Source organism: Trichomonas vaginalis, chromosome IV (assembly GCF_026262505.1).
Source record: "Trichomonas vaginalis G3 chromosome IV, whole genome shotgun sequence".
Lineage (NCBI taxonomy): Eukaryota > Parabasalia > Trichomonadida > Trichomonadidae > Trichomonas > Trichomonas vaginalis.
Genome location: NC_067206.1, coordinates 27,321,591 through 27,348,190, shown reverse-complemented (window position 1 = coordinate 27,348,190; position 26,600 = coordinate 27,321,591). Strand labels below are relative to the sequence as shown.

At 32.4% G+C, this 26,600-nt stretch overlaps 11 protein-coding genes and 1 non-coding gene across 12 annotated transcripts; 6 read left to right on the top strand and 6 right to left on the bottom strand.

Moving 5' to 3' along the window:
* Window positions 1-4,138: 4,138 nt before the first annotated feature.
* TVAGG3_0177920 (STKc MAPK domain-containing protein) lies at window positions 4,139-5,298 on the bottom strand (the record flags this gene model as incomplete). Its single annotated transcript, XM_001306864.2, has 1 exon — window positions 4,210-5,283. One exon carries the CDS (start codon window positions 5,281-5,283, stop codon window positions 4,210-4,212), a length of 1,074 nt encoding a protein of 357 aa, XP_001306865.2.
* A 259-nt stretch (window positions 5,299-5,557) lies between these two features.
* On the bottom strand, window positions 5,558-5,640 carry TVAGG3_0177910. Its single transcript has one exon. It is a non-coding gene; the product is annotated as a tRNA-Tyr (tRNA).
* A 359-nt stretch (window positions 5,641-5,999) lies between these two features.
* Window positions 6,000-7,621, bottom strand: TVAGG3_0177900 (thioredoxin-like family; the record flags this gene model as incomplete). Its single annotated transcript, XM_001306865.1, has 1 exon — window positions 6,044-7,621. One exon carries the CDS (start codon window positions 7,619-7,621, stop codon window positions 6,044-6,046), a length of 1,578 nt encoding a protein of 525 aa, XP_001306866.1.
* Window positions 7,622-7,743: 122 nt separating this feature from the next.
* TVAGG3_0177890 (spectrin binding) lies at window positions 7,744-9,652 on the top strand (the record flags this gene model as incomplete). The annotated part of the gene is made up of 1 exon (XM_001306866.2): window positions 7,750-9,534. One exon carries the CDS (start codon window positions 7,750-7,752, stop codon window positions 9,532-9,534), a length of 1,785 nt encoding a protein of 594 aa, XP_001306867.1.
* Window positions 9,653-9,711: 59 nt separating this feature from the next.
* On the top strand, window positions 9,712-11,155 carry TVAGG3_0177880 (protein ubiquitination; the record flags this gene model as incomplete). Its single annotated transcript, XM_001306867.1, has 1 exon — window positions 9,723-10,895. One exon carries the CDS (start codon window positions 9,723-9,725, stop codon window positions 10,893-10,895), a length of 1,173 nt encoding a protein of 390 aa, XP_001306868.1.
* A 440-nt stretch (window positions 11,156-11,595) lies between these two features.
* On the top strand, window positions 11,596-11,781 carry TVAGG3_0177870 (Ankyrin repeat family; the record flags this gene model as incomplete). The annotated part of the gene is made up of 1 exon (XM_001306868.1): window positions 11,596-11,781. One exon carries the CDS (start codon window positions 11,596-11,598, stop codon window positions 11,779-11,781), a length of 186 nt encoding a protein of 61 aa, XP_001306869.1.
* Window positions 11,782-11,951: 170 nt separating this feature from the next.
* TVAGG3_0177860 (ER to Golgi vesicle-mediated transport) lies at window positions 11,952-15,927 on the bottom strand (the record flags this gene model as incomplete). The annotated part of the gene is made up of 1 exon (XM_001306869.1): window positions 12,158-14,536. One exon carries the CDS (start codon window positions 14,534-14,536, stop codon window positions 12,158-12,160), a length of 2,379 nt encoding a protein of 792 aa, XP_001306870.1.
* A 506-nt stretch (window positions 15,928-16,433) lies between these two features.
* Window positions 16,434-18,266, bottom strand: TVAGG3_0177850 (uncharacterized protein; the record flags this gene model as incomplete). The annotated part of the gene is made up of 1 exon (XM_001306870.2): window positions 16,598-18,199. One exon carries the CDS (start codon window positions 18,197-18,199, stop codon window positions 16,598-16,600), a length of 1,602 nt encoding a protein of 533 aa, XP_001306871.1.
* A 144-nt stretch (window positions 18,267-18,410) lies between these two features.
* On the top strand, window positions 18,411-20,170 carry TVAGG3_0177840 (poly ADP-ribose polymerase family, member PARP family; the record flags this gene model as incomplete). The annotated part of the gene is made up of 1 exon (XM_001306871.2): window positions 18,429-20,111. One exon carries the CDS (start codon window positions 18,429-18,431, stop codon window positions 20,109-20,111), a length of 1,683 nt encoding a protein of 560 aa, XP_001306872.1.
* An 807-nt stretch (window positions 20,171-20,977) lies between these two features.
* Window positions 20,978-22,237, top strand: TVAGG3_0177830 (protein ubiquitination; the record flags this gene model as incomplete). Its single annotated transcript, XM_001306872.1, has 1 exon — window positions 20,978-22,237. One exon carries the CDS (start codon window positions 20,978-20,980, stop codon window positions 22,235-22,237), a length of 1,260 nt encoding a protein of 419 aa, XP_001306873.1.
* A 376-nt stretch (window positions 22,238-22,613) lies between these two features.
* TVAGG3_0177820 (ADP-D-ribose binding) lies at window positions 22,614-23,932 on the top strand (the record flags this gene model as incomplete). Its single annotated transcript, XM_001306873.1, has 1 exon — window positions 22,666-23,751. One exon carries the CDS (start codon window positions 22,666-22,668, stop codon window positions 23,749-23,751), a length of 1,086 nt encoding a protein of 361 aa, XP_001306874.1.
* A 267-nt stretch (window positions 23,933-24,199) lies between these two features.
* Window positions 24,200-26,326, bottom strand: TVAGG3_0177810 (myotrophin family; the record flags this gene model as incomplete). The annotated part of the gene is made up of 1 exon (XM_001306874.1): window positions 24,200-26,326. The coding sequence occupies one exon, from the start codon at window positions 26,324-26,326 to the stop codon at window positions 24,200-24,202; it is 2,127 nt and encodes a 708-aa protein (XP_001306875.1).
* Window positions 26,327-26,600: the final 274 nt, after the last annotated feature.

Below are 26,600 nucleotides of genomic sequence, written 5' to 3'. Positions count from 1 at the left end.
ATATTCTGCGCTTTTCATTGCCTTTTGCATGGCTGCGTCGTTATTTTACTTTCTTGTGCTAAGTTTTCATACTGTACGGTTTGGTTTGCAACTGTAAAGTTTTTCTGCCTTTACATTTGCTTCAACTTCTTTTTTATACTCATCGCTATCCATATATGTCTTCAGGGCTTTTTGTTTTATTTCTTCATCTTTCAGTACTTTATATTGAGTAGTATGGTTTTTTCAATTTAATAACATCTTGTTCCATTTTTGCTACTTCTGCTGCTTTTTCTGACACTTTTTTTCGCATATTCCTCTGTACTTAGTTCTTTCAGTTTTCTTCTTTCTTCTTTTTCTCTACGTTTAACTCATTGAGTTTCTTTGTGTGTCTGTCATATTCTAGTTTCTTTTCGTTTTCACTTATTTGTTTCTGTATGTCTATGTTTGACTTTTGACATCTGTTATTTGATTTTTGAGTGAACTCAAATTCATTTGACTTTGAGGGTTATAAGCTGTTCCGTCTGCAGCTCCACCATAGCCTGCCATTTTCGCTAAAAGTGCCGCTCTTAAACCTCCACTCTGTGCACCAATAACTCGGCTTAAAAGCATAGGGTTGCTTGACATTTGTTGCAACATAGTGGGGTCATTCATCATTTGTTGTTGCAACTGTTGTTGTGGTGTCAGTTTTACTATTGGATGTTTCAATGCTCCCTTCCTCTTACATATATTCTTACGTAGCTTACGTGGCATTTTAAGTGAAGTTAAAAAGCGGTTTTTGACAGATGTTTATATGACACTTTTTGTTCAGCACAAAAAACTACTCTGTCAAAGTGTTGTCAGTTTTGTAAAATAACCATCCTATCTCATTCTATAAGGGATAAAAGGCTTCTCAAAGTACTTCCTTGGAACGCCTGTAACTTTTCCTGTAGCGACGATAGATCCTTGCTTGTCCGGACAAAGTTATACTATTTTGAGTGCTCTACAAAAAAGTCACCGGCTGGTCGGCTGGGGTTCGGTCCTCCTCTTGGGTCTTGGGAAAAATTTCTTATGGGCTAGAGGGCGCAACGCGCCTGGAAGCCCCACTACCTTTTTTTACCCACAAAATAACTATCCAAATAGCGCTTCGTTTGATTGATGTTTTTTCACAAATTCGTGATTAAGAAATTAAATTATTTTTAGTACTTTATCAAAAGATTTTTTAGCTTGCGAGCCCCCCAAAAAAGAAAAAACCGTAACGGTGAGCTCACATTTCGGCATAGTTTAAGTCTAGGTTTTGCATTTTAAAATGTTTGTTACCTTATCTTCTTTCAAAAAGTGGCAAAAATTTGTTTGAAATTTGAAAAAGATATTTTTATTTGCATAAATGACATTCAACTAAGCTGTAGCATGATTCTTTTGCATGCTCTAGTTTTTTTCAGTTCAATCTCCTTCCATACTCTTGCTTGTACCAGTAAGATCGCACCAAAATTCTCAAAAATTAAGATCTCCAAATTTTATGTCCAACTCCAATTATCAAACGCCCTCATTAACGCCACTCATAGCCATCTTTCATGCATGAGAAATCGTTATTAGAAGATTTTTTACGGCTAATTATCTGATTCAATTCAGATCAATACTCAAAGCCCCATTATTTATTTATAAATCCTTGTTTGTCGCCTATGCGAATAAAAATTCTTTTTATATTTTAAACAATTTTTTTTCACTTTGGAAGGAGAAAGGTGACTAACATTTTAAAAATGCAAAAACCGACTAAACTATTTCAAAATTTGTCATTTTTATTTATTTTTTATGAAGAGTGTCATTTTCTCGCAAGCTCCAAACTTCGAATCAAGTTCAATCAAAAATCGAACATATGTAATAAATCGTAATATACACAAGGAAGTAATAAGTTATATCCTTTCAAATTCAAACTTTTTCGAAAAAGAAAATATTGAAAAAGATTCACTTAATTTTCTTCGAATTCTATATGCAATAAATAGCAACCCTTCCAAATATTCAAATGTTATAATAATTGCTTTTACTGATGTGTGGAGACCCAATAAATATAGTAAACACGTTGACTCTATTTATTTTCTCTTGCATGCAACAGTAAATGAAACAATAACTTCGTATAGTCAAATTACTGAATTATTCGATAACGAAACGGCTCTGCCAAATGTTTCTCCTTATCTAAATTTTGATTATTGTTTCTATGATAGAACGTTAAGCCACACATTCAACAACATAGCGAAATATTCCGAATTCTCTAGCAGATTAGAAAAAGGTTTCATTGAAAATCATCTCACAAGTGGTTATTATTTCAATGTTTATGTTGAAAAATCAACAGTGATCCTTTAGTTGGAGTCCATTGTGATGACTTAGATAAACCAACCACATTTTATTTCGAAAGAGTTGATGGCTCACTAAAGTTGATTCAATTGAACCCAGATGGCTCAATTCAAACAAATGATTATATTCTCCAATTCTTAAATTTCTTTAAAAACCTTTTTCTCAATGGATCTTATTCAAACAACAACCAATGTAATCATGATAGAAGCATTTACGAAAGAATTAATTCTCATTTATAAACATCAATAAAATATAAATCATCTATTCTACCATTATTTTTGATTTAAATTATATTCGGTATTAGAAGCAAAAATATTCATAATCAAGGAATTCCTATTTTATATACTTTTTGGCGCTAAATCATCAGGTAAGGATGAGTTTTAGGAGACGGTTTCTGACCCAAAACAAATAATTTTCGAGGTCTGGGGATGCATTCTGGTTTTGGACAATAACAATTAGAATTTTCCTCTCAATTTTCTGAGAAAATGATGGGAGCAAGGATCCCTTAAATTTTCATGAAAGTGTTGAAAATATTGGTTCTTAAAAGGCGGAGTATATCCTATCTTAGAATAAGGAAGCATATCCTGTTAGAAGTAATATATTTCCTTACAATGTATTGACATATAATTTTGTGGAATGAAGTATTCCATCTTGAATTGTTTGTTATACGAAACATTGATCCAACAAATTAATTTCATCCCCTGAAACACATTTATAATAAAAAATAAAATAAAAAAATCTCTTTTGCACAGTTAAAATATAAAAGAAAATAAGAACTATTCGAAATAAGTAAAATAATCAAATTCGCTTCCATTACAAGGAATATTATTAGATAGAATGGGTTGCTCATCAATATGCTTTAGAAATTTTTTGTCATTTATAATACAATCATTATTAAAAGCAATCATTATTGTCTTATCATTCGAAAGGGTAGCTGTAAAAACTATACTATGAAGATTGTTCGCTAATTTTTGGGCAGCATTGAACAAACCTTCGACTTTGTAGTCTTCATATGCTTGATCATATGCAACCTCAGGGGCTAAGACTTTCTCAATTTCTTTTGGCGTGATTATATTTAAAGTATCTAGGATTGAATTGAGCTCATTTCTATATTTTGTTAAAAACACAAAGAAAACATATTGTGTACTATGTGCACGAGTTACTTTCATTTTATTGCTAGGATCTTGATGTTGACAAACAAATTTGAAAAAATTAAAAAATTGCTTGAATCTTGCATTATTATCTTTTGTTCTCATGGTGTACCAGTCTTCTCCATATTTATGGTTAATGTCATTACATGTTTGTAAAAACTTTTCTTCTGATTTAAAATTCTTCATCACATTTGTGATATTTGTAACACCTACTTTCCGAGGCTCATTGTTGTACCTACTCAGGTATTCAAAGTGTTCATGGTTAGTTATTCCCGTTATAATAAAAGGAGACTTCAACTTGGTAAAATGCTTTCGATTAATTGAATTTAGTGGAAAAAATTTTCATAAAACGCAATTAGAGGATTATAATTAGACATCGATTTAAAAGTAAATTAATCATGAAAAGTCAATTGCATCTTTTGCCAGTTTGAGAACTTTACATAAATCGATGGGAATATTTGATTATGCTAGAAATCATATGGATAAGATTATTAACTTATTTGTTATTTAAATCAGTTTTCTCACAAAATTGTTTCAATTAAAACTTGTTTGAATCAGCGAAAGGTTATGATTTGATTTAGGATTTTTTATATCCATTAAACGACTATTTTCAATATTTATATTTCTGATAGTCTCTCAAATTATGGGGAAAAAAATGATGGCTAAATTTGAATTTAAAATCAGGAAAAATAATTTTTAATTAGTAACAGAAATTGTTCGAGGAAAATAAAAATAATAAATTACAAGAAGATTATTTTGCAAATTCAGGATGGAAACGCAAAATTTCACGCCAAAGCGTTTCTCTGATTTCTTCCATGGTAATGTCCTCCCTATCAAATTCGAATCCATCCATTGGAAAAGCGGATGGTTCATCGACTGGATCATGATATTCATCAAGGAATGGGTGTTCGAGAGCATCTAATACTGTAATTCTCTTTCGAGGATCCCATGTAAGCATCTTTGAAATCAAATCTATCTCTTCTTCTGGTGAATTTGTGAAAATTTGGTGCCAATCAACAGGATCCTTCGGAGGAAGGGATTCCATGAACTGCCTAGCCTTTGGATTCGTAAGAAGCTCGAGATCTTGTTCGGTTGGTGAACCAAGGAAATCTTGAATTAACTGTAGTTGATGGAGGGTTCCGTTTCCAGGGAATAATGGTCTTCTCAAAATTATTTCGGCAAGGATGCAGCCTGTACTCCATATGTCTATAGCTGGACCGTAAGTTCCGTAATTCAAAAGAATCTCTGGAGCTCTATACCATCTTGTCGTAACATATTCAGATAGTGGCTCGCCACCTTCTTCTTGGTCAAGAACACGTGCTAAGCCAAAGTCTGTGATTTTCAATTCACTATTAGAATTGACTAAAATATTTGATGGTTTCAGATCGCGGTGAAGAATATTGGCAGAATGTATATACTTGAGGCCACGAATAATTTGATATGCGAAATATTTGCGGTAATCTAGTGATAAATCGACATTGGAAATCAGTAATTTGTATAAATCTGTATCCATGATATCAGAAACAACTATAAGAGTCGAAAATTTGCTATAATCGGGATATGTTACGACGTCTGTAATGTTTGTGATATTTTCATTATTTAATGAAGAGAGGATTCTGATTTCACGAAGCACTCTCTTTGCGTCTGTAACTGTTGTGAATATTCTCTGAAGTTGCTTTAAGGCAACGTGCTTGCCAGTTTGGTTATCAATTGCCAAAAGAACAACTCCATAGGAGCCTCTTCCAATAATATTTAAGACTTTGTATCGGCCCCCGGCTTCTGCTTCTATATCCTCAAGGCAGATCTTCAGGTGGGGAAGCTCCATCTTAAATTTTTTTGGAAGCCTTGAACGATAAATTCCGCAGACTTTTTTTTGCCAAGAGTCTGAAAATGATAGTTCATGCATAGTTTCAGCTTTGAAGGCATTTAAAATTATCTCCGAAAATTGGTTTTTCGAATGTAATAAGGAATATCACTTGTAACCCATATTTTAGTTCTTTTTCTGAAAATCAATCCAACTATTGACAGGTAAGTTAATCTAATAGTGCCCAATTCTAAAAAACATTTTAAACTTCAGAACAATAAAAAAGAAAAAGTAATCCGACCAACCGGATTCGAACCAGTGACCCCGGGATAACCACAATTCTACAGTCCCATGCTCTTCCAACTGAGCTATGGTCGGTTTACATTTAATAACTAAATGATATATTAATGATAAATATATATAAATGAATAACTAAAATTAACAATTTTTATACTTTTTTTACGGGCGCTTTAGCGCCCAAAAAGTATATAAAATTGGAATTATCTAGATTATGATTATTTTTGCTTCTAATGCCGAACAGCATTTGAATCAAAAATAATCGTAGTATAGATAATTTGAATTTATTATATGCTTTTGATTCCAATACAAAGATGTAATCAGTACATCTCAGTGCCACTAAGAATGCGAGTCACTATGTTAAAAGAATTAAATTAATTTCAAGAAATTTTAATTATGAATTTATGAATTTGATTAATATCGTTATAATTACATATCAACAAAAGAAAGATTTTATGGATTTGATTGGAAAATAATGAATTATTTATTCAGTTTGTGTTTGATTTCCAAAAACAGCAGCATTCATTTGTTCCAGAGTCATGTTAATTGATGGGAGTAACTCTCTCAGTCTATCATCTGCCTTTCTGCGAGCATCTTCATCAAGAGATCTCAAGAATGCGTAAATTTGGACGATTTCTAGAGAGTTTTCGTTTCTTGTTGCTTCAGGAACTTCAATATCATCATATTCACTACCACAATTCCTCTTTACGAACCTCAGAATGTCTTCTTTTGTTGGCTGTGCGTAAAAAGAGTTGTTATTAGCCTTGTTTACAGGGTAAACTTGTATGTGAGGCAAGGCAATCATTGTTGGATAGTTTTCGGCCGCATTTAATGTAGTATTGATGATACCAAATTCAAATTTGTCTCCATGACCTTTTTCAACTATTATTTCCGCTGCTTCTCTAAATATCCTCATGTAATCCCTCGTCTGAATCGAATCTGGAGAGATGTATAAAACCATAACATCTTTTCCTTCTGTAGCAACGAATTTGTCATGTGTAGAGCCAACGAGTTTCTTTATTAGTCCGGTTTGTTCGGTTGGAACAGCTTCTGTTGGCTTCTTAGCTTCAGGTAAATTATTCAGAAAATTAATAGTGAGTTCTGCAGCGTTCTTCGTATTTCCGTTACGTAATTCGGTATTTATCTCTTCTGGGACCTCGTAGTACTCACGAACAATGCTCTGGAAGGTCACAACAGTTGGAAATTCGGAAATTGTCTGACCATTTGAGATATTTACGACTTCATGAAGAGCTCGATCGAAGAAACCAACTTTAACACCTTCAATCTTTGCTTCCGAAACTCTTTCGAGGTAATCAACAACAGATGGAGTAACTCTGTTAACAACGGCGCCAACTACGAGGCTAAGATCAGATGTAAGCATTTCTGGAGAGATTCTGCTGTAATCTGGTATTGTTGCCTCGATGATTTCTGTAATATTATCTTCGACTGGAATTAATGCGACATCTTCGAGTCTGAATAAGTACATTTGAGAGTAGTTCAATCCCATTTCATCAGCAAGTTCTTTTGTAAATGGCAGTAAGTCGATAAAGCCAATAACTGTCGTTGCAAATCTATGTGCATGTGTAGACTTGTTCTTTTCGTCCTTTGGATAAAGGAGTGTGTAGTGTGATGTTCCGAGAGCTTTAAGGAACTCTGTTGTGGAGGAAACAGGAAGTCTTTCGCCTTCTTCGAACAAATTAAGAAGATAAAGCAATGCGGTCTCAGAAGCTGGGAAAATGCAATGAGACCATAAGTCTCCTTTGTTGTAGAATAGTAAATGTGGTGCTGTGATGTTTAATTGTTCAATTATACCTTCTGCGTCTTTCACGTCTAATTGAATAAAAACGAGATCAGGGAACAATCTAATTGCATCAGCTAGTTTTGTTCTGTATTGAAAACATTCTGTTACACCATTATCGTGAAGATAAACAACAACGCGTGGAGCTTCTTGAACCAATTTTGCAATTTCTGTGAGATTTAAGTTGAAAAGCATCATTGTCTCCTCAGGAACAAATGGAACAAATTGGCCACTAAGAGAAAAACTAAATAATAGAGATAGCATTTTGTCACTTTTACAGATTTTGGAATTTGAATGGAAGAGGCCAAAAATATAAAAAACAACACCAGGATAAGATATATTTTTTGTCACTAGGATTTTATTGTAAAATCTATTTTACATTTTTTAAAAAAATGGAGAAAGATTTTCATTCTTTCAGTGAATTAGAGGTTCCAAGTGAACTAAAGCTCTTTTATGATATTCAAATGAAATTAGGAAGCTTATCTCCTCAGAGTATAGATGAAACAAGCAAATATATTGGACAAAATCTCAATTCTACACTCGACTATTTACTTCTGGTCAGAGATGTATCAGCAATATCACGCTACAGACCTCAAGCACAAGAATTGTATGCAGATTTGCTTTTCAAAATTGGAACATTTACAAGTAATCCAAATAATTTAACAAAAATCATTGCAGGCTCTGCCGCTCCGCAACTACTAGTATTCCTTTTCATCAAAGGCATGCTATCTCTTACAGACATCAAGCACAGAGCTGTTAGTGATTCAAATGCGAGGTTTTTCTTACAGCCATTTGTCAAACTCGATCGCGATTGGCTTTCTAATCCATCATTTGCCGATTTTATGAAGTTTTACGATGATCTCATCGCTGATGATTATAAAGAATGGATTGAAGTTGCAAAGCACGGAGTTAAGAAGGGCCAATTCGGTTACATCCTGAAACACGATCTCGTTGATCAATTTTCTGCTCGAATTCAGTCACCAGAAGACTTTGAAAAACCATTTAAATGGTCACCATTCGAAGTACCAATAGAACAAGATCTTGTTGCATTTGGTGAAGCTGCCGCATTCTACGGATCCGAAAAAATCTTCAAATGCATCGCATCTCAAGTATCAGATTTTGATAAGTACATAAAGTTCGCTGTTTTAGGTGGCAACAAGACAATTATTAATATGTGTCTCTCAAACAACAAATCTCGTGCAGAAAACTGCTTAAATTTCGCAATGGATTCATTTCGATTTGATTTATTCGAAGAATTACAGAAATACAACTGTACACCACCACTAACACACATGGCATGTGAAACTCACAACTATCCAGTCTTTATTTACACAATTCGTGGCAAATTTGATCCGAATAACCGAATTAACAAGAACGCATATCCTCTTATCAGTATTGCATGCAACACTAATGATATACACATGGTAGAGTTCCTTATTTCCAAGGGTGCGAACGTAAATGTCCCAACAAACAGTGAATTTCCAATTCACATTGCAGCATCCAACGGAAATCTCGAAATCATCAAGGCATTACTTGACAGCGGTGCAAATCCAAACGAAGAGAACAATGGAAAGTTCACTCCTCTCCATTTAACAGCGATTTCAGGAGCAACAAATGTCGCGGAATATTTATTGGAAAAAGGTGCCAGCATTGATGCAGAAAATGACTGGAATCAAACACCATTGCAGCTTGCAGTAGAAAGTTCTAAACCAGAAGTAGCAAAACTACTTATAAATAAAGGCGCAAATGTAAAAGTTAAAGTAAATGGAGAAGGAAAAGATTCTTCAAATAAAAAATTTACTGCGAAAAATAGAAATTTGCTTCATTTCGCTTGTTTTATCAATGATATACAGTTATGCCAATACTTGCTGAAAATGGGTGTGGACGTAAATGCAGAAGATGAATATAGAATAACTCCACTTTTAATTGCAACTCAAAATGGAAAAAGTGACATTTGTAAACTATTGATTTCAAATGGAGCCAAAGTTAATGTTAAAGACTCTCAGATGCTGACTCCTTTGCATTTGGCTGCACAGTCAGGTAACTTTGAATTAGTAAAATTACTTGTGGAAAATGGCGCTGACGTGAAAGCAAAAGGAGGTGATGGATTCCCAATAAGGAAAGCAAAATCTGATGAGATTAAAAAGTATCTTATGGCAAAGATGCAAGGAAAATAATATTAAAGATCTATTGTTTATATTTTTTTAAGATTTTTTTATGGTTTCTGATTAAGAGTACCCAATAGACGATAGTGTAAACATCACAAAAATTCTTTGTTCTCAATATAATAGCTTGGCACAATATAAATAAAGTATTAATTTTGGAAGAAAATTTTGTTCAGATTTTTTTTTGATCGAAACAGGACATGGATCTAAATTTCGAATACATTGCTGCTCATATAAGCGATTATATTAATAATGAAAACTTCTTCGATACATTTGATATCGAAGATATCAAAACAATCATGAAACATTCACGATTGACAGCTGATCAATACGTTTGTCTTCTCAAACAATCTTCATCAACTATTAACGCAAGAAAACTATATACTTGTACACTAAATGCAAATGTTACTATCAAAAACTTCGAAGAAATTGTTTCAATTCTGAAATCTATCAAAAAATACATGAAATTCAGTATATTTGATGGTATTATTGATTTTTTAAAACATAATGAGAAAGTAATAAACCCTTCTACGTACGATGCAGAAATATTTCAAGATAAATCCAAATCATATCAAAATGAAAATAAAAATTCGAACAAAGATAAGATAATTAATGTAACAAATGAAAATAACGATCATTCACGAGATATTTTAACAAAAATCACAGAACTTAAGAAATCTAATGATTTTCAAACCGTTTACAAATTCCTTGATGAACTTTCTTCTTACGGAAACCATGAAATGATTTCAAAATCAATCGAAGCAGGACTTTGGCAAAAGATAACTCCTAACAAGGATAAATATGGTTATAATAGGAATGTTCTATATTTCGCAATTGAAAACGGAAATTTCAGACTTGTACAATCACTAATGGAATGTGGTTGTGATATAGAAACAAAGCACATTTTTAGAAATACTCCACTCATTCATGCATCAGAATATGGTCAACTTGATGTTGTTCAATATCTTATCTCAGTTGGTGCTGATAAAGAAGCAAAGGATAATTCTGGATCTACTCCACTCATATGTGCATCATATGATGGTCAACTTGCCGTTGTTCAATATCTTATCTCAGCTGGAGCTAATAAAGAAGCAAAGAATGATCTTGGATGCACTCCACTCGCTTTGGCATCACAAAATGGTAAACTTGACGTTGTTCAATATCTTATCTCGGTTGGAGCTAATAATGAAACAAAGACTGAATCTGGATCTACTCCACTCATTCATGCATCAATTAATGGTCATCTTGATGTTGTTCAATATCTAATCTCAGTTGGAGCTAATAAAAAAGCAATGAATAATTATGGAAAAACTGCACTAATGGTTGCAAAAGGTGATGTATGGGATTACTTAAAAGCTATTTGTGCAAATTAACTCAATCATATACTTATATCAAAATTCATTTTGTCAACTTTTCTAAATATTTTAATTTTCAAGACATTTAAAATATATTTTGGGGAGATACACCTTTTTCCCGTACCTATATATGGTATCTTAAACATGGTTTTTAAGATATCCCCTCCAACATTCCTATTTTACGAAGAATATGGAATTAATTTAAAAAAGTCTATCACATTCAACAGAATGTTTTTTTGGAGATCTCCATATTGATAGCGAAAATACAATTTACCGTGCAATTTTGTATAATGACTTAGAAAAATTCACCTTCTTCACCGAAACAGATGGTTTTGATAAAAATCAAAAACTTCAAAGCAGTATATATCATTACTTGAATTATGTTGTCATCACGGAGTAGTTGATTATTTATAGTTATTAAGAACAAAATTCAATTCAGAAATAACTGAAACATGTCTTAAATTTTCATTTTAAGTGAATACTTGAAATATCAGAAACCAAGTGAATATTGCATGGAATATGCAATTATTTCACACAACATTGATTTTGATACATTCTGGGTGAATGAATACAAAATATGGATTGATTTATTGTATTGCACAAGACATAATAAAGTTGAATCCCTTTTAGTTTATTTAGATAAAACCAATGATGCTACACATGGCTTTGCGAATATTTCATTTCACATGGTGCAAATATCAATGAAAAAGATATATTTATGCAAACCGCTCTTCATCATGCAGCACGTTATAATAGTAAAGAAACAGCCACACTCCTAATTTCACATGGTGCAAATATCAATGAAAAAGATAAAGTTGGAAAAACCGCTTTCCATATTGCAAAATCTCAAAATCATAAAGAAATGCTTACACTTCTTATTTCACATGGTTCATATATCAATTAATATCGAGGGGCCTCAGGTGAATTTAGTGATAATTCAGAGATACAATATGAAACACATTAAATTTTTAACTTACGAATAAACATTAAGTTGATTAATAGAGAGATTTCGTTTTAATTTATTAAAATATTCCAAAACGGTAACCATACATAAAAATGTTAGTTCTGATTGATGTTAGTTTTCAAGTTTATTATAAAACAATTTTGAACGATGATAATCCTAATATATTTCAATGCAGTTTACTATCCAATCACCCAAAGTCGTCAAAAGATTCAGTATCGAAATTCAAATTAAATATAAAAAGAGTCAATCCAGAAAATTGTGATATGATACAAAACAAAAAACAAATTTATAATTAATAACATAAAATAACAAAAAATTAATAAGATTTTGAAAATTCTTCAAAACTTTGGCGATTTCCAGAATCATCATCGAACAAAGATTGACCAATAATTGCTTCATCGCTTGAACCCTGCGGAATAACCGAAACAGGAAGGTAGCATCTGCTCAAAACTCTTGAATTTTCAATTATTTCCAGCAGAGCCTTGTTTGGTGGGTTTTCTTTAACAGGGATCTCATTACTTATCTTGGTAAGTTCATCGACATCGAACAGATCCATCAGAAATTCGGGTTTTGCAGCTAATGAAACCCAAACAACAATTCTATCAATCATATGAAGGACAAAAACAGTTCCATACGCAAATGAACTTCCTTTAAGTGGTAAAACATTGTAGGAACCATCTTCTTGTAGAGCAAATAATCTTGGATACAAATACAACGTTGCTGATATGATATCAATGGATCTGATCCTTATGATAATGGCCAGTCTTCCATCTATTCCATCCGGATGCCTTTCTCGTGTTAAATCTGAGAATAATAAGGAATGTAGCAAATAAGGAATGGAAACAATGGCTGCTTTCGACTTAATGAGCTCTTTCATATTACTCTGAATGTAGTTGACGCAGTCCTGACGCCCTTTCCCGAGAATCATCATCGCGGCCCTTCTGATGATTATAGACATTAAACTGATTTCGTCTATATTCTGTCTGACAATATTTAAATCTGTTGTTACTGGAACCGAAAATGAAAAGACTCGAATATGTGTCACTTTTTGAAGGTCGGTGAATGAAAGTTGGACTTGAATGAAAAGTTCATTTATCTGGAGTCTTTCTTCGTAATCAAGTTCTAGAACAACACTATCGTCAGGCATTAATGCTCCGAAATATGTTCCAGTGTTATCGCCGCTTTTTGTTGTACAATTTCCTAATTGTCGGCTGATAAACGCTCCTCTGGTCAATTTAACTTCGGTTTCTGCATTCCACAAGTAATCCTTCGTCAAAACAGTGAACAGATCCGTATGTAATTTCTCTCTACTGCTGTCATCAAATGTATGATAATGATGAACGGTTCCGCTCATGAGGCCAGTCGTTACGGCATCTGTTGCTAAGTCTGCAAACTGTGGCCCTGCGTTGAAAGCATGAAGAGAAATGCCATTTGTACGGATAATTTGAGCTAAATTTCGCCAGAATATGCCAGTTTGGTCTGTTGGGAGCTTGAGAAGAGTAACTTCTTCATTTGGACCAGCAGAATGACGGTCTTTGAGAAAGTATGGGCCTATTACTGGAACTCCTACAAAAACTGCGATGATAATTCCTCCAGTTTTACGTAGAGCGTTGGTTGCGAGCTGTAGACCATTTCCTAAACAATGCCCTGTGGAAGGAGTATCGAAATGAAGCCTGTAAAGCAACATATCTAAAATTTGATCCAAATCTTCTCGAATTTCGGAAAGAGTTGGCTGGGAAGGAACATTTATGTTCGTTTCTGTAAGGTCTGGCATTATTATTTCCTCGCGATTCCTTAAATCAAAGAAAGTTAAATTTTTTCCAACGGTAATGAGGTAAATAATGGCATTCTGAGGCATTGAATCTAATGAGGCCTTTAAGCTGCATATGAATTGTTCTGTAAAACCTGCATTTGCTGTTAAACTCGACATATCTAAAACAAAAGCGAAAGCAGGCCCTCCATCTCTCTTTGAAATAGTAAATGGAGGTACTAGTACATCATACACTTGTGATTTAAGTTCTGGAGCTTCAAAAATGTTGATAATTGAATTATCAATAATATTTGGAGTTTTGCATGCAAGACATATCCATTTCTGATTGTCAGGAGTAAATGTTACTTGTGGACATAACATACAGTTGCAATTTTTGCATCTTGGAAGAGGAATATTTTGATAATCAAAAATTGGTTGGTTTGAAACATCTGCAGGACGAATTGCTATGCCGAGTGGTAGTTTAAGATCTTCTATCATCGATTGCATCTTAGGAAATGTTGTTGTTGTAAAGCGAAAGTAAGATGTACTTGGTGATGGCGGATTTAACAATTTTTCGTTTAACCAAGGAATTTGATAGTTATGACTTTGATTAGGGTCGACCCAAGATGTAACATTAACAACATTATTCGTTAAATATGTTTGATTTGGAGGAGTTATTGGAGTGATATTTGGTGTAGGTGCGGCTGCGGCATAATTCATGTTTTTATTACGATTAATAGTAACTATACCACCGTCTGGTATATTGTAAGCAGAAATTGGGAAGTCTAGGTTGAGCTGAACTTGGCCATGAAAATAAACAACTTGATTTGATAAATATCCAAATGATTCTTTAGCTCTATTGATTAACGAACCAACTGTTTCTGATGGTTCACAATCAATAACTACACTTTTACCCGTTAGAACATTATGAACATTTATCTTCATTTTTTTACACCTGCCAAAAAAAAGTGACCGGCCCTAGTACAGCAACTCTGAAGTAAGCATGGATCATAGATGAGTTACTAAGATCTATGTACCAACGGATAATCCTTTGCTCAAGTCTTTTAACCGGAATGGAATTATAAAATATACCAACTTGAAATTCCGATTAATATAGACATTACCAATTGATTTGTTTAAACTTTTTACATGAATAGCCAATCAGAATTTGGTTAGATAACAAGGATTTTAAAGTGTTGAATATTCTCAGAAGAGGATATGAAGTGTCCGAGTTCTTCTGTCTAAAATTTAATTTTTACCAGTCATTAGAGCTCCTCGGCACCTATAATGTTATGCATATCACAATTTAAAAGATTGTTCTTTATTAAGTAAAATCTACGATGAAATCAAAGATTATTGACACAATTAGACATGACAATAGTTATCAGTTGTCTATTGCCGACAAATTCCTAAAAAATTATTTCATTTTTAAAAATCTCACTGATTAGATAGTAAAATCTTTTACAAACAACATAACTAATATAGATTTTCGATATAAATTCTCCGAAATCAGGTATTTCCATAGTGATTTTGATTTCATCAAAATTTATGATGATTAAATTAACATATAAAGCCATCAATTTTGATATTTAATGCAAATCGATAATGGACATTAATTTGGCTGTTCAGGAATATCTTCTTTGGGCTTCATGAGACATACTATGTAAAAATATAAGAAATCAAATGCGTATAGAAATATAAATGAGCATGCAAAGAAATCGACCCACATATTAATCTCAAAAGAGATCAATGAATATGCGAATGCATAAAAAAGCCTAAAACCGATAGATATCATGTAAAGTAATATAAAGTACCAATCAAAATTAGTAATATTGCGAGATGTCTGAAAGATTTTAGATTGAGAAGCAATTGCAAAAACGTCACACCAGAATGACAGGTCAATGAATCTAAGAAATCTGAACATTGTTGAAATTAGTAAAATAAATCCTAAAATTGCGCAATAATACATAAATTTTAATTCTCGAAATCTATTTGATGCAAGAGGAAACTTAATTTGCATATATATCACGCTACCTACGCAAATCATTCTTGATAGACCTCCTAATCTTACGAAAAGCATAAGTGGTTTTTCAATTAAAGTAAAAAATCCTGAAAGAAATGAAAATAGCGTCCAATAAAAGGAAATTCCCGCTGTAGATTTTGATTTATAAGCACGATATGTTAAAATTGTATATGAAGACGTGAAAGTGAAATCTCCCAGAGATACTATTTGACGGTTCATTATAAAATTATACATTTTAGTTTACTCATTAAGTCATTATTTCTTGTATATAGTACAATAACTTAACATGTATCATAGAAGTGCAGCAAAATCAACAACCATTAGATATTCCTAAAAAATAATGCCATAAATTACTTTAAACGTTATATAATGCTTTTAATTATGTAGCGAATTCTTTATCTCATAATACAATGTAATTTCTTATTCATTTGCACATTTTGAATTATTAATCTTCATATTTCGATAATTGTATCTATGTTACAGTTAAATTCAAATTAACTATTGATGAGAGATCTTAAAGTAAAGAAATTTCAATTGTACTATCAGTACAACTTAAAATCGCGCTAATACAAAATGATGGATTTACAATATCGATCACACTTAAATCTAATAGCTCAACATCACTCAGCTAATTGATAATAGAAGTCAGGTTATAAGGAAAATGTATATGATACCAGGTAGCTCTCTTCACAATAATCAAATCCATGAACATTCAAAGAGATGAATTACAAGGAGATTCATATATATTAATATCGGAAACACTTTCCTCACATTATAATAGCTTCAGTATTTTCATTGGATTCTATATTCTTTATGCACTAGAAAGATTATCAGTTGGAATATTATAAAAGTTTAACAGTAAAGTCGTGCGGAATTCCTTTAATTTGTTTGCCCAGAATGTAGGATTACTCAAACATAATTTTCTATTTATAGATAGACTATTAGGTCACAAAAATAAATAGTCGAAAAATACTGTGTTTTATTTATTTCTTCTCTTTGACAAATTTTTCTTTTTGATAAAGATAGTAATCATTGGCATAATCCTGGATTTTACCTATTTGATCACTCATTCTATAATCAAACACAATTCTTTTTGGTTCCTTGCGCATTTTGTAGCCTGTATATTTGCAGAAGAATAAGCGTGCAGTTATTGAAAGATTCGACAATGCATTCTTATAATAAGTAAGAATAAATTCCTGATCACACTGAATCGATTTCAAATGATCATATGCTTCTACAGATCTTTTCTGTTCGAAATCCTTATAATTTTTAATTATACTGATGATTCTTGACAATTCTTCTTTATAATTTTTCATTTCGGTGTCATTTTCAATTGTGGATATTCTTTTTCTGATATAAAAATTATCAAAAACATGGGTCATATTCCAATTTGGCTTTTCTTCGATATAGTACAAACCATCGATAGACTTTAAGAAATCAGTCTTATTTTGTCTGGATTCCATATAAATTCTTTTCCAACTTTCAGAATAATTCTCAATTCCGATTTGTGGTCCGAATTCTTTCGTTGTTGGAACATGAATTAATGCACATTTGCTTTTGAAGATATTTTTCTCTTCCAAACATTCTTCGAAAAGTTTCTTACCATTGAGTTTTGCAATAAGAGCGAAATCGTATCTCGAAAGAATGATATCTCCAGTGACTTTGCTATCAAAAATTGCAGTTGATAGACCATTGAGAGCGAGTTTGACATTCTGATTTATAATATTTTCTCCTTCACTTCCTGATAGGAATGTTTTAAGATTATCAACAATCTCTAAAATACTGCGTAATCCTTCTGGACTTTCTTTGAGTCTGGCATAGATTGGATCAAATGGAAAAAGGTAATCAACAGAAAGGAAAAGCATTTTCTTCAATATTTCGACGTATTTTGGTTCATCATCAATATAGATTGACAATATTTCATGCAAGTACGATGAACAGAATGAAAGAGCTTTTTCGTAAGCAGATAATACAGTTTTGACGCATTCTGTTTGATTATTCCACGCGAATTGGCTGTTTTTAATAAAGAGATGGAGATTCTTGATGAATCCTGGCTCCCAAAAGAAAAATGAAAAAATCAAATCAATGATATATTCATCTTTGACATTCTCTTGAGATTTGAAGATTTCAAATAGTTTTTTACGTGCCTGGCAACGAGATTTTGTTGTATATCCTCCAAATAACGCCGGAAGAAATGTCTGAAACATGTAATCTCTATCTCTTTTTTCTTTGCATAAAGCGAGCAACCAATTTGCGCCTTTATCACTTACAACTTGACTAATGATGTTATCATATTTAAAAGCTTGTGCATCATTCGGTTCAAGTCCATCTGAAACAATTTTAAATTTTTTATCTGGAATCTGTTTATTTTTCAGCAAATCATAGGCACGGAAGATTATTTGAGACTTAATCTGGAACTCATTATCGAGAACAACTAAATTATCTGTTACAGTTTTAAAGTGAGCAAAGTTGTTCTTAATTACAATGTTTACTGTTTCTTGAAGTTCGCTACGTAATTCATTGAATTCCTGCTCTTGATCCGAAGATACTTGCTGAGGTATTGAAGAACTTTCACTATGAGACATTTAGAAGAACTAAATAAATAAAATAGCCATATGAAATTTAAATTCTCCACCCTATTTGGAGAAAAATAAGGGGGTATTATCCATTGAAATTTAATTATTGCTTTTTTATTTTGTAATATTACTTCCATCACATAACAACTGATTGTAAATATTCAGAGCTGTAAAACCGCTTATTGGAAATTTCTCAACTGGCAAAATTTTATTGAAAATTTTTTTTTCATTAATATTTATGACTGAATACGAAGAAGTTGAATATGTTGAATATGAAGAAGAGGAAGAAATAATAGAAGATGACTCATCCGATGAACTTATACCTATTATTTCAGAAAGTGCTTATGATCCAGTTAAATCTGCGTTTGAAATGGGCCTAAACACATATAACGCATTTAGGCCATATAATGAAGTTAGCTATAGCGATATTACCTCTGTAACAACCATAAATTTGTTGACAAATGTTCTTCCACTTTCATTACAAAGTATTCTTTGCCTTAACAACTCTCCTATTCTTTTAAAAATCAAGATCGGATTAAACAATTTTGATTGGCATCAGCGCCCGCGGTCCTTCGAAGTAGAAAATCCAATTTTCGGAAAAAATTTTGCAGGTATTGCCTTAGTCAGAGATTTAATGGAAAAATTCTTTTCCCCAAACTTTAAAATCAAAGATTGCTACAGATCAAAGCCATTTCTTCTCGCTTCCCAAAAACGATATGATAATTCAATGGTAAAAGAGATCACAAACCTTGGTTTCACAGAGAACCAAGCCAATGCTGCCCTGGAGCAAGTAGATGGAAACCTAGAATACGCTATAAATTTACTTCGAACAGGAATCCTTCCCCAAGACATTTCCACCACTTCTTCCTTATCAAATCCATTATTAACATACAGCAGCTGTCCAGTTCTTTACCTCATCCTTGAAATTGTAGATATATATTTAGATTTAACCGACCATTGCTGCATTTGCCGCAAGAAACTTAAAGAACCTACAATCAAACCCACAATCTGCGAGGATGAAACGTGCAGAAACCTTTTCGAAAAAATCGGAATCGGATCTACCGTTTTACAAGAGATTAAACGTGATCCAATTGTTGCAGACCTACTTTTCTCTGTCTTTGCAACAGCAATCGGCCCTTTCCTTAATCCTTCTCCTTCGAAATTTTCTGAATCTCAAATGAAAGAGATTTTTAAGAAAATTCCGGACGTTTATACATTAGGCAGATTCGATACAGATGCGGATCTTTGCAGATCCATTGGAGTTGACGCTTACAATCTCATCAGATGGATTTTATTAACAAATAAGAGCCACTTTTTGGCTTTACCCGAAGGATTAAGGATCAGAGAGATAAATGCTCAATTCCAATTCTTAACTCTCATTTCAAGTACCGAAAGAGAAGAAGAATTCAAAAAATTGAAGGACCAATATGGCAGTTTTTACCTTTGGCATGGTTCAGCAGCGGATAGATGGTACTCTATTCTCAGGAATGGCCTCAAGAACCTCTCCAAGTCAAATATAATGGCAAATGGAGCTGCATACGGCGAAGGCATTTATTTTGCCAGACAAATAGAAACATCCCTTAGATACATGAGGGGATCGAGTAATGGATACACGTTTTCATCTCTTGACCGCCAATTTAACATGATTGCTTTATGCGAAGTTATTAAAGACTTCAGCAACCTCAAGGAACATGATAACTTTTGCCATACACTTAAGAATGAAAAGGAATGCATTGTAAGGTTCTTGTTCATTAACGTTAGGACAAATTCTTATGATTCTTTGAGTCAAGACTTCAAACAAATTCCAACACTCTCAGACGTCTTGAACTACTATGCAGATGAGGCAAAGAAGAACGTCGAAGCTGCAAAGAAACAAAAAGAGGTAATGGAACATGAAAAAGAGAAAAGTTATGATTTTTAATGAATAATAAAGTTTATTTTACTATTTTATAACTGCTATTATTTATTTCAACATTTCAAATATAAGGTCACCAAAAAAAAGTACGGAAATTAAAAACCGCAGTTTGAGAACTTTCTGAGGGTCTGTTCGTCAGAAAGTATACATCTGTAAACTTTCTGACACTAAAAATTTTTTGGTCCTTTCAAAGTTTTTGACAATGTCAAAAAGTATACATCGAGGTTCTCAATTTTCCTCTCAAACGGCGGCTTTAAAAAACCCTCAATTTTTTATCGACCTTAGATTTTTTGAAAATTATCATCACTTTTGTATACTTTTGAATCCGATTTGTTTCATTCTATAGCACCGTGGATATATTTGCGGAATACACCTGAATGTTAGTGAGCGATGTTGGAAGATCAATTTGGGAAATGCTCGTGTTCATGAAAGCTGCATTTCCAAGTGTTGAAACACTTGATGGAAGTTTGATGCTTGTGACACAAGAGCATCCTTTAAATGATTGTGTTCCAATATGTATTAGATGTTTGCACTGTGTGAGGTCAACTTCTGTTAGAAGAGAGCAATCTAAAAATGCATAATCTCGAATCTCTTCGAGTAGAGAGTTGGATGAGAAAGAAAACGATAAAATCGAGTTTCTGCGGTCGTAAAATGCATATTATGTTGTTGACTCTCCTCTGATATATTTAGTTTGTGAGAGGATTGAAACTTGTTTTGTTCCAGATGGAACGAGGTATAAAGTACTCTTATCAAGTGTGTACTTAACATTATTATTATCCTCATAAAAAGTCAGCTACTAGTCAAAATCATGATGGATATCGATTTTTATATGTTTAAGGTTCTATTCCAGAAAAAAGGGGATTTTTTTTTAGATGAGTCTTGTTCTTGATATCAACTACATTGCGAACAATGTTCAGACATATATTGATCGAGATAATTTTTATGATGTGATTGATAAAGAATTCATTCCTCAAGTTTTCGAAAAAACAAATCTTAATTCAAACGATTTCGGAAAACTTCTTTCTCAAGGCAAATCAAAATATAATACAACCACACTGTATGAACTTTCTCGGAAATGCAATGTTATCGTTAATTCATTCGAAGATGCGATTAACGTTCTTCAAATCTACAACAATCTTTTCGAACTCAAATCATCACGCTCATTAATTGATTTCCTTGAGAAATACAATGGAAAAAATCAATCTAATTCCAAAGAAATGACAAAATTAAAAAACGATATTCAAAATCTCGAATCAAAGTTGTCAATAATGGAAAAAGAAATCAACGAGTACAAAAATGATTTTTGGAAGATTTTAGAATTATGCTCTAATTCAGATTTTGATGCAGTTTACAATTTCCTTAAAAAACTTTCAGAAGAAGATGATAAATTGAAAATGTCTATTTCATGTGCAGTTGGATTAAGTGAAATTCAAAATCCAGAAGGATGGACTCCACTTCTTAATGCATGCGTTAAAGGAGATTTACAATTAACAAAATCTCTTATTGAAGGAGGCTGTGATAAAAATGCAGTTACTAAAAATGAAAATAATTGTTTACTTCTAGCATCATACAATGGCCATCTTGAAATTGTAAAATATTTAATTGGAATTGGTTTTAACAAGAATTGGCGATCTAAACTTGGATATAATCCAATTCTTCTAGCATCACAAGAAGGTCAACTAGATACAGTTAAATATTTGAAAAGTATTGGTTGTGATGTCAACTCTAAAGCAAATTGTAATGCAAGTTGCATTTATCTTGCATCATGCAGTGGCCATCTTGAAACAGTTAAATATCTTTTCTCAGTTGGAGCTGATCCAAATGAAAGAGAAAATACTGGATGCCCTCCAATAATTATTGCATCACAAGAAGGTCATCTTGAAGTAGTTAAATATCTTATTCAATGTGGATGTAATAAAAATGATAAAACAGATTATAACAGTTCTTCACTTCATTGGGCAGCAGAGAATGGTCATTTTGAAGTTGTTGAATATTTAGTTTCAATTGGTGTCAATCTTAATGATAAAGACAATGGTGGAAAAACAGCACTTGATTTGGCAAAAGAAAAACAATACGAGAATGACAACTACAGAAAGATCGTCGATCTTCTAAATCGATCGGGTGCAAAATAATTTTATCATCAAGAACAAATTCGAATTGAAGAATGAATAAACAACTATTTTTATTACATGAAAAATGGTTTTTCATATATAGTTGCCACTTAAGATATTAAGTATGAAACTCTCTCAGAAATGTGTTCAAATGGTTCCGAAATGATTACTAAGGTTTTGGGAGTAATTTTGACCAAATGAATTTGGAATGTTTCAGTATTTTTTTTTTGAATAGTTTCATTGATAAAGAAATTCCATTGTTGAGAATATATACCTTCGGAATGATGGCAAATTTTTCATTCTGCAAAAATATTTGATTGGTTGATGTTCAGTGTTATATTTTGCCTCAATTATTGTATTAATAGACAATTTGCCTCTATTAATTTTTACATAGGACAATCTAAGATTTTATGATTATTAGGTCAGGAAAACCGGCTAAAAATTTTTCGATGTCTGAAGAACTTTTAAAGAAAGAACAGAAAGAAGAAGAGGAACACGAAGAAAAAACAGAAAACAAAGACGAAAAAGAACCAAAAGAAGATGAAAATGAAACTAATTCTTATGAAGAAGAATATTTTGGGGAAGAAGAAGGATTATCTCACGATGAACATGAGAATAAAGAATGGAAACTGCATATCCCAGATTGTCCTGAAAAAGAACTTAAATCAGCAACTAATCCAACCATCATGACACTTGAAAAATTACCAACATGGGCAAAAGAAGGCCCAGAGATTGTTGAATCAAATCCACCAGAAAAATTCGAACCTTTATACAAACCTAATACAGAAATCAACGAGAAAATCTCTTTTTGGATGAGAGGAAATTCTGTAAAATTAGAGTGCGACGCAGTCGTCAATGCGGCCAATTCTCATCTCTATCCAGGTGGTGGCATCTGTGGAGTGCTCCACAGTGCTGCAGGAGAAGCTATGGAAAGAGAATGTTCAGAAATCGGATATACCCCTACAGGAAAGTGCGCTGTTACTCTTGGATACAATCTTCCTGCTAAATACTGCATACATACCGTTGGACCAATTGGTGAACAACCTGATAAACTACAAGAAGCTTACGAATCTACATTAAGCTGCATAGACGGCAAAAAAATCAGATCAGTAGGTTTATGCTGCATATCTACAGGAATTTACGGCTATCCAATAGAGAATGCAACCCCAATTGCACTGAAAGTTGTTCGAAAATTTTTAGAAGATCCAAATAACCGTGAAAAGACGGATAGAATTATATTTGTTGTGTTTGAACGAAGAGATGTTGTTGTTTATGATAGAATGCGCCATATTTACTTCCCTCTTGACATTGAATACAAATTCGAAGAGGAAGAAAAGCCAGAAGAAGAAAATAAGACAGAAACACCAGAAGAAAAGAAGATAGAGGAAGAAGAAAAGCCACAAGAACAAGAAGAAAAGGCAGATGAAGAAAAGAAGACTGAAGAGGAAGAAAAATCTACAGAAACACAAGAAGAGAAGACTAAAACTGTTACTTTCGACCCTGCAGCTCTTCCTGGTGCTTCAAATCATAATTAATAAAAAATATTATAGAATTTTGCTTATTATTAAATTTAATCAACTTGATTTTAAAATATTAAGTGTTTTCTTACGCCCATCTGACTTTGATTCAAAATTTTGACTATGAGTGTGAGATATTTTCGGAAATGAACTGCCTCATTCGGAAATAATTAAAGATGTTTTATTGTCGTCTGGGAAAAGTGACAAAACTATCATTATCTTCTAAAAAAGCGATTTTACAAGTATGTTTTGGTACCTAAATAAAGGAAGAACATCAATTCTATCTATATATATAGTGTGCAAACTCGCAAGATATATGGAGTAGCTCTTTATCTGGCTAAAAATTCTATTATTCGAAAATTCGCATTGTCGTCTAAAACCGCCAGACGACAATAATAATACCCCGAAATTGTACTAATATTCTTGGTGCTGTTAAAAATCTTATAACTGTTGATTTATAAATAGATTAAAATTTAAACTTTGTATGGATAGGAGAAAAAGCACGATTTGAAATAAGAAGTGAGATTATTTCATGATAATTGTGAAGAGCTGCAAAATCAAAAGCAATTTGTCCTTCTTTATCTATTTCATTGATATTTGCACCATGTGAAATAAGAATTTCAACTACTTCTTTACTATTTTTCTGAGCTGCTTCGTGAAGAGCGGTCATTCCAAATTTATTTTTTTCATTGATATTGGCTCCATGTGAAATAAGATATTTGGCTATTTCTTTATAATTATTGTGGGCTGCAATATGAAGAGGGGTATATCCATATTCATCTTTTTCATTGATATTTGCACCATGTGAAATAAGAAGTCCGGTTATATCTTTATATCCATTAAACACTGCAATATGAAGAGCAGTGTTTTCATATTCATCTTTTTCATTGATATTTGCACCATGTAAAATAAGAAGTTCGGCCACATCTTTACTAATGCGTGCTGCGATATGAAGAGCAGTTTGTCCTTTTTCATCTTTTTCATTGATATTTGCACCATGTGAAATAAGAAGTTCTGTCATTTCTTTATTATAACACTCTGCTGCATTATGAAGAGTAGTCATTCCAAATTTATTTTTTTCATTGATATTTGCACCATGTGATATAAGAAGTTTGGCTATTTCTTTATAATTATTATGCGCTGCAATATGAAGAGGGGTATTTCCATCGTTATCTTTTTCATTGATACTTGCACCATGTGAAACAAGAATTTCAACTGTTTCTTTACTATTATTCTGTGCCGCTATATGAAGAGCGGTTTGCTTATATATATCTTTTTCATTGATATTTGCACCATGTGAAATAAGAAGTTCGGCAATTTCCTTTCTATTATTTATTGCTGCTTTATGAAGAGCAGTTTGTCTATTATAATCTTTTTTAGTGATATTTGCACCATTGGAAATAAGAACTTCGGCTGTTTCTCTTCTATTATATATTGTGGCATAATGAAGAGCAGTGTTTTCATATTCATCTTTTTCATTGATATTTGCACCACACAAAATAAGAAGTTTGGCCATTTCTTTACTACCATACTCTACTGCTTTATGAAGAGCGGACGGTCTATTATAATATTGATCTTTTTCATTGATATTTGCGCCATGTGAAATAAGAAATTCGGCTGTTTCTTTACTATTATTAATTGCTGCAACATGAAGAGCTGTGTTTCCATCTTTATCTTTTTTATTGATATCAACACCATGTGAAAGGAAATATTGGCAAAATGATGGAATGTTGAACATCGATGAATTAATAAATAATTCGTTAATGTGATTAGTATGATCGAAATAAACTAAAAATGATTCAAGATTATTATAAAGTTTGCAAAAATCTAAATCAATCTCTATATTATACTCATTCATCAAGAATGTAACAAAATCAATGTTGTGTGAAAAGATTGCATATTTCATGCATTTTTTATTTGGTTTCTGATATTTCAAACATTCACTCATGATCTCGCGATTTGCTCCTAAGAATGATAATTCAAGGCATTGATAAGTTATTTCTGAGCCAAATTTTGTTCTTAAAAACTTGAAACAATTAACTGCTCCATGATAACAACATAATTCAAGAAATGAATATCCAATGCATGTGTATGGATATAATAAACTTTTCAGTTTTTTATCTTTATCAAATCCTTCTCTTTCTGTGAATGAAATGAATTTTTCTATGTCATTATACATAATTGCTCTGTAAATTGTATCTTTTGAATGAATATCGAGATTTCCTGATTTAGTTTCCCTGAAATCATCAATTTTGTCTAATTCAATTCCATATTCCTTATAAAATAGGATGTTCGAAATATTTTCAATATTTTTAACCTCTGTAACATTATAATTATCAAAAATACGCTTGGCAAGTTCCAAGTATGACATTGTATAGCGATTATTATACGGAATGATATTTAAAATATCTTTTATAATATTTTGGGGACGACAAATCATTGAATCAATCAATTCTGTCTTGATCATTTTGTAAATTAATTCTTCTTCTTTTTCGGTTTTTAACTGATACAATGAATAATATAAATCATTGTAACACTTCAAGATACTTCGCAATTCACTGTATTTATATGGATGAATGTCTTGATCGGACATTAAAAATTTTAAGGGCGGTTTCTGTCAAAATTGTCACTTTTTATTATTGTAATTACAATTTTTATTTTTGTCATTAAGTAACCAATGTAATCATTAAATAATTTTTTTGTCACCTAAAGGACGAAATTTTGGGAGTTTAGGCTCTTCTAAAGTTAAAAAAAATTGTAATTTCACCCTAAGCTTCTGATAATTGATTCTAGAAATTTAGCTTTATCTTAGAAGTATAAAAGCATCTTAAAAATGTAATTTGTGGCGGATTTCCATGGTAACTTCC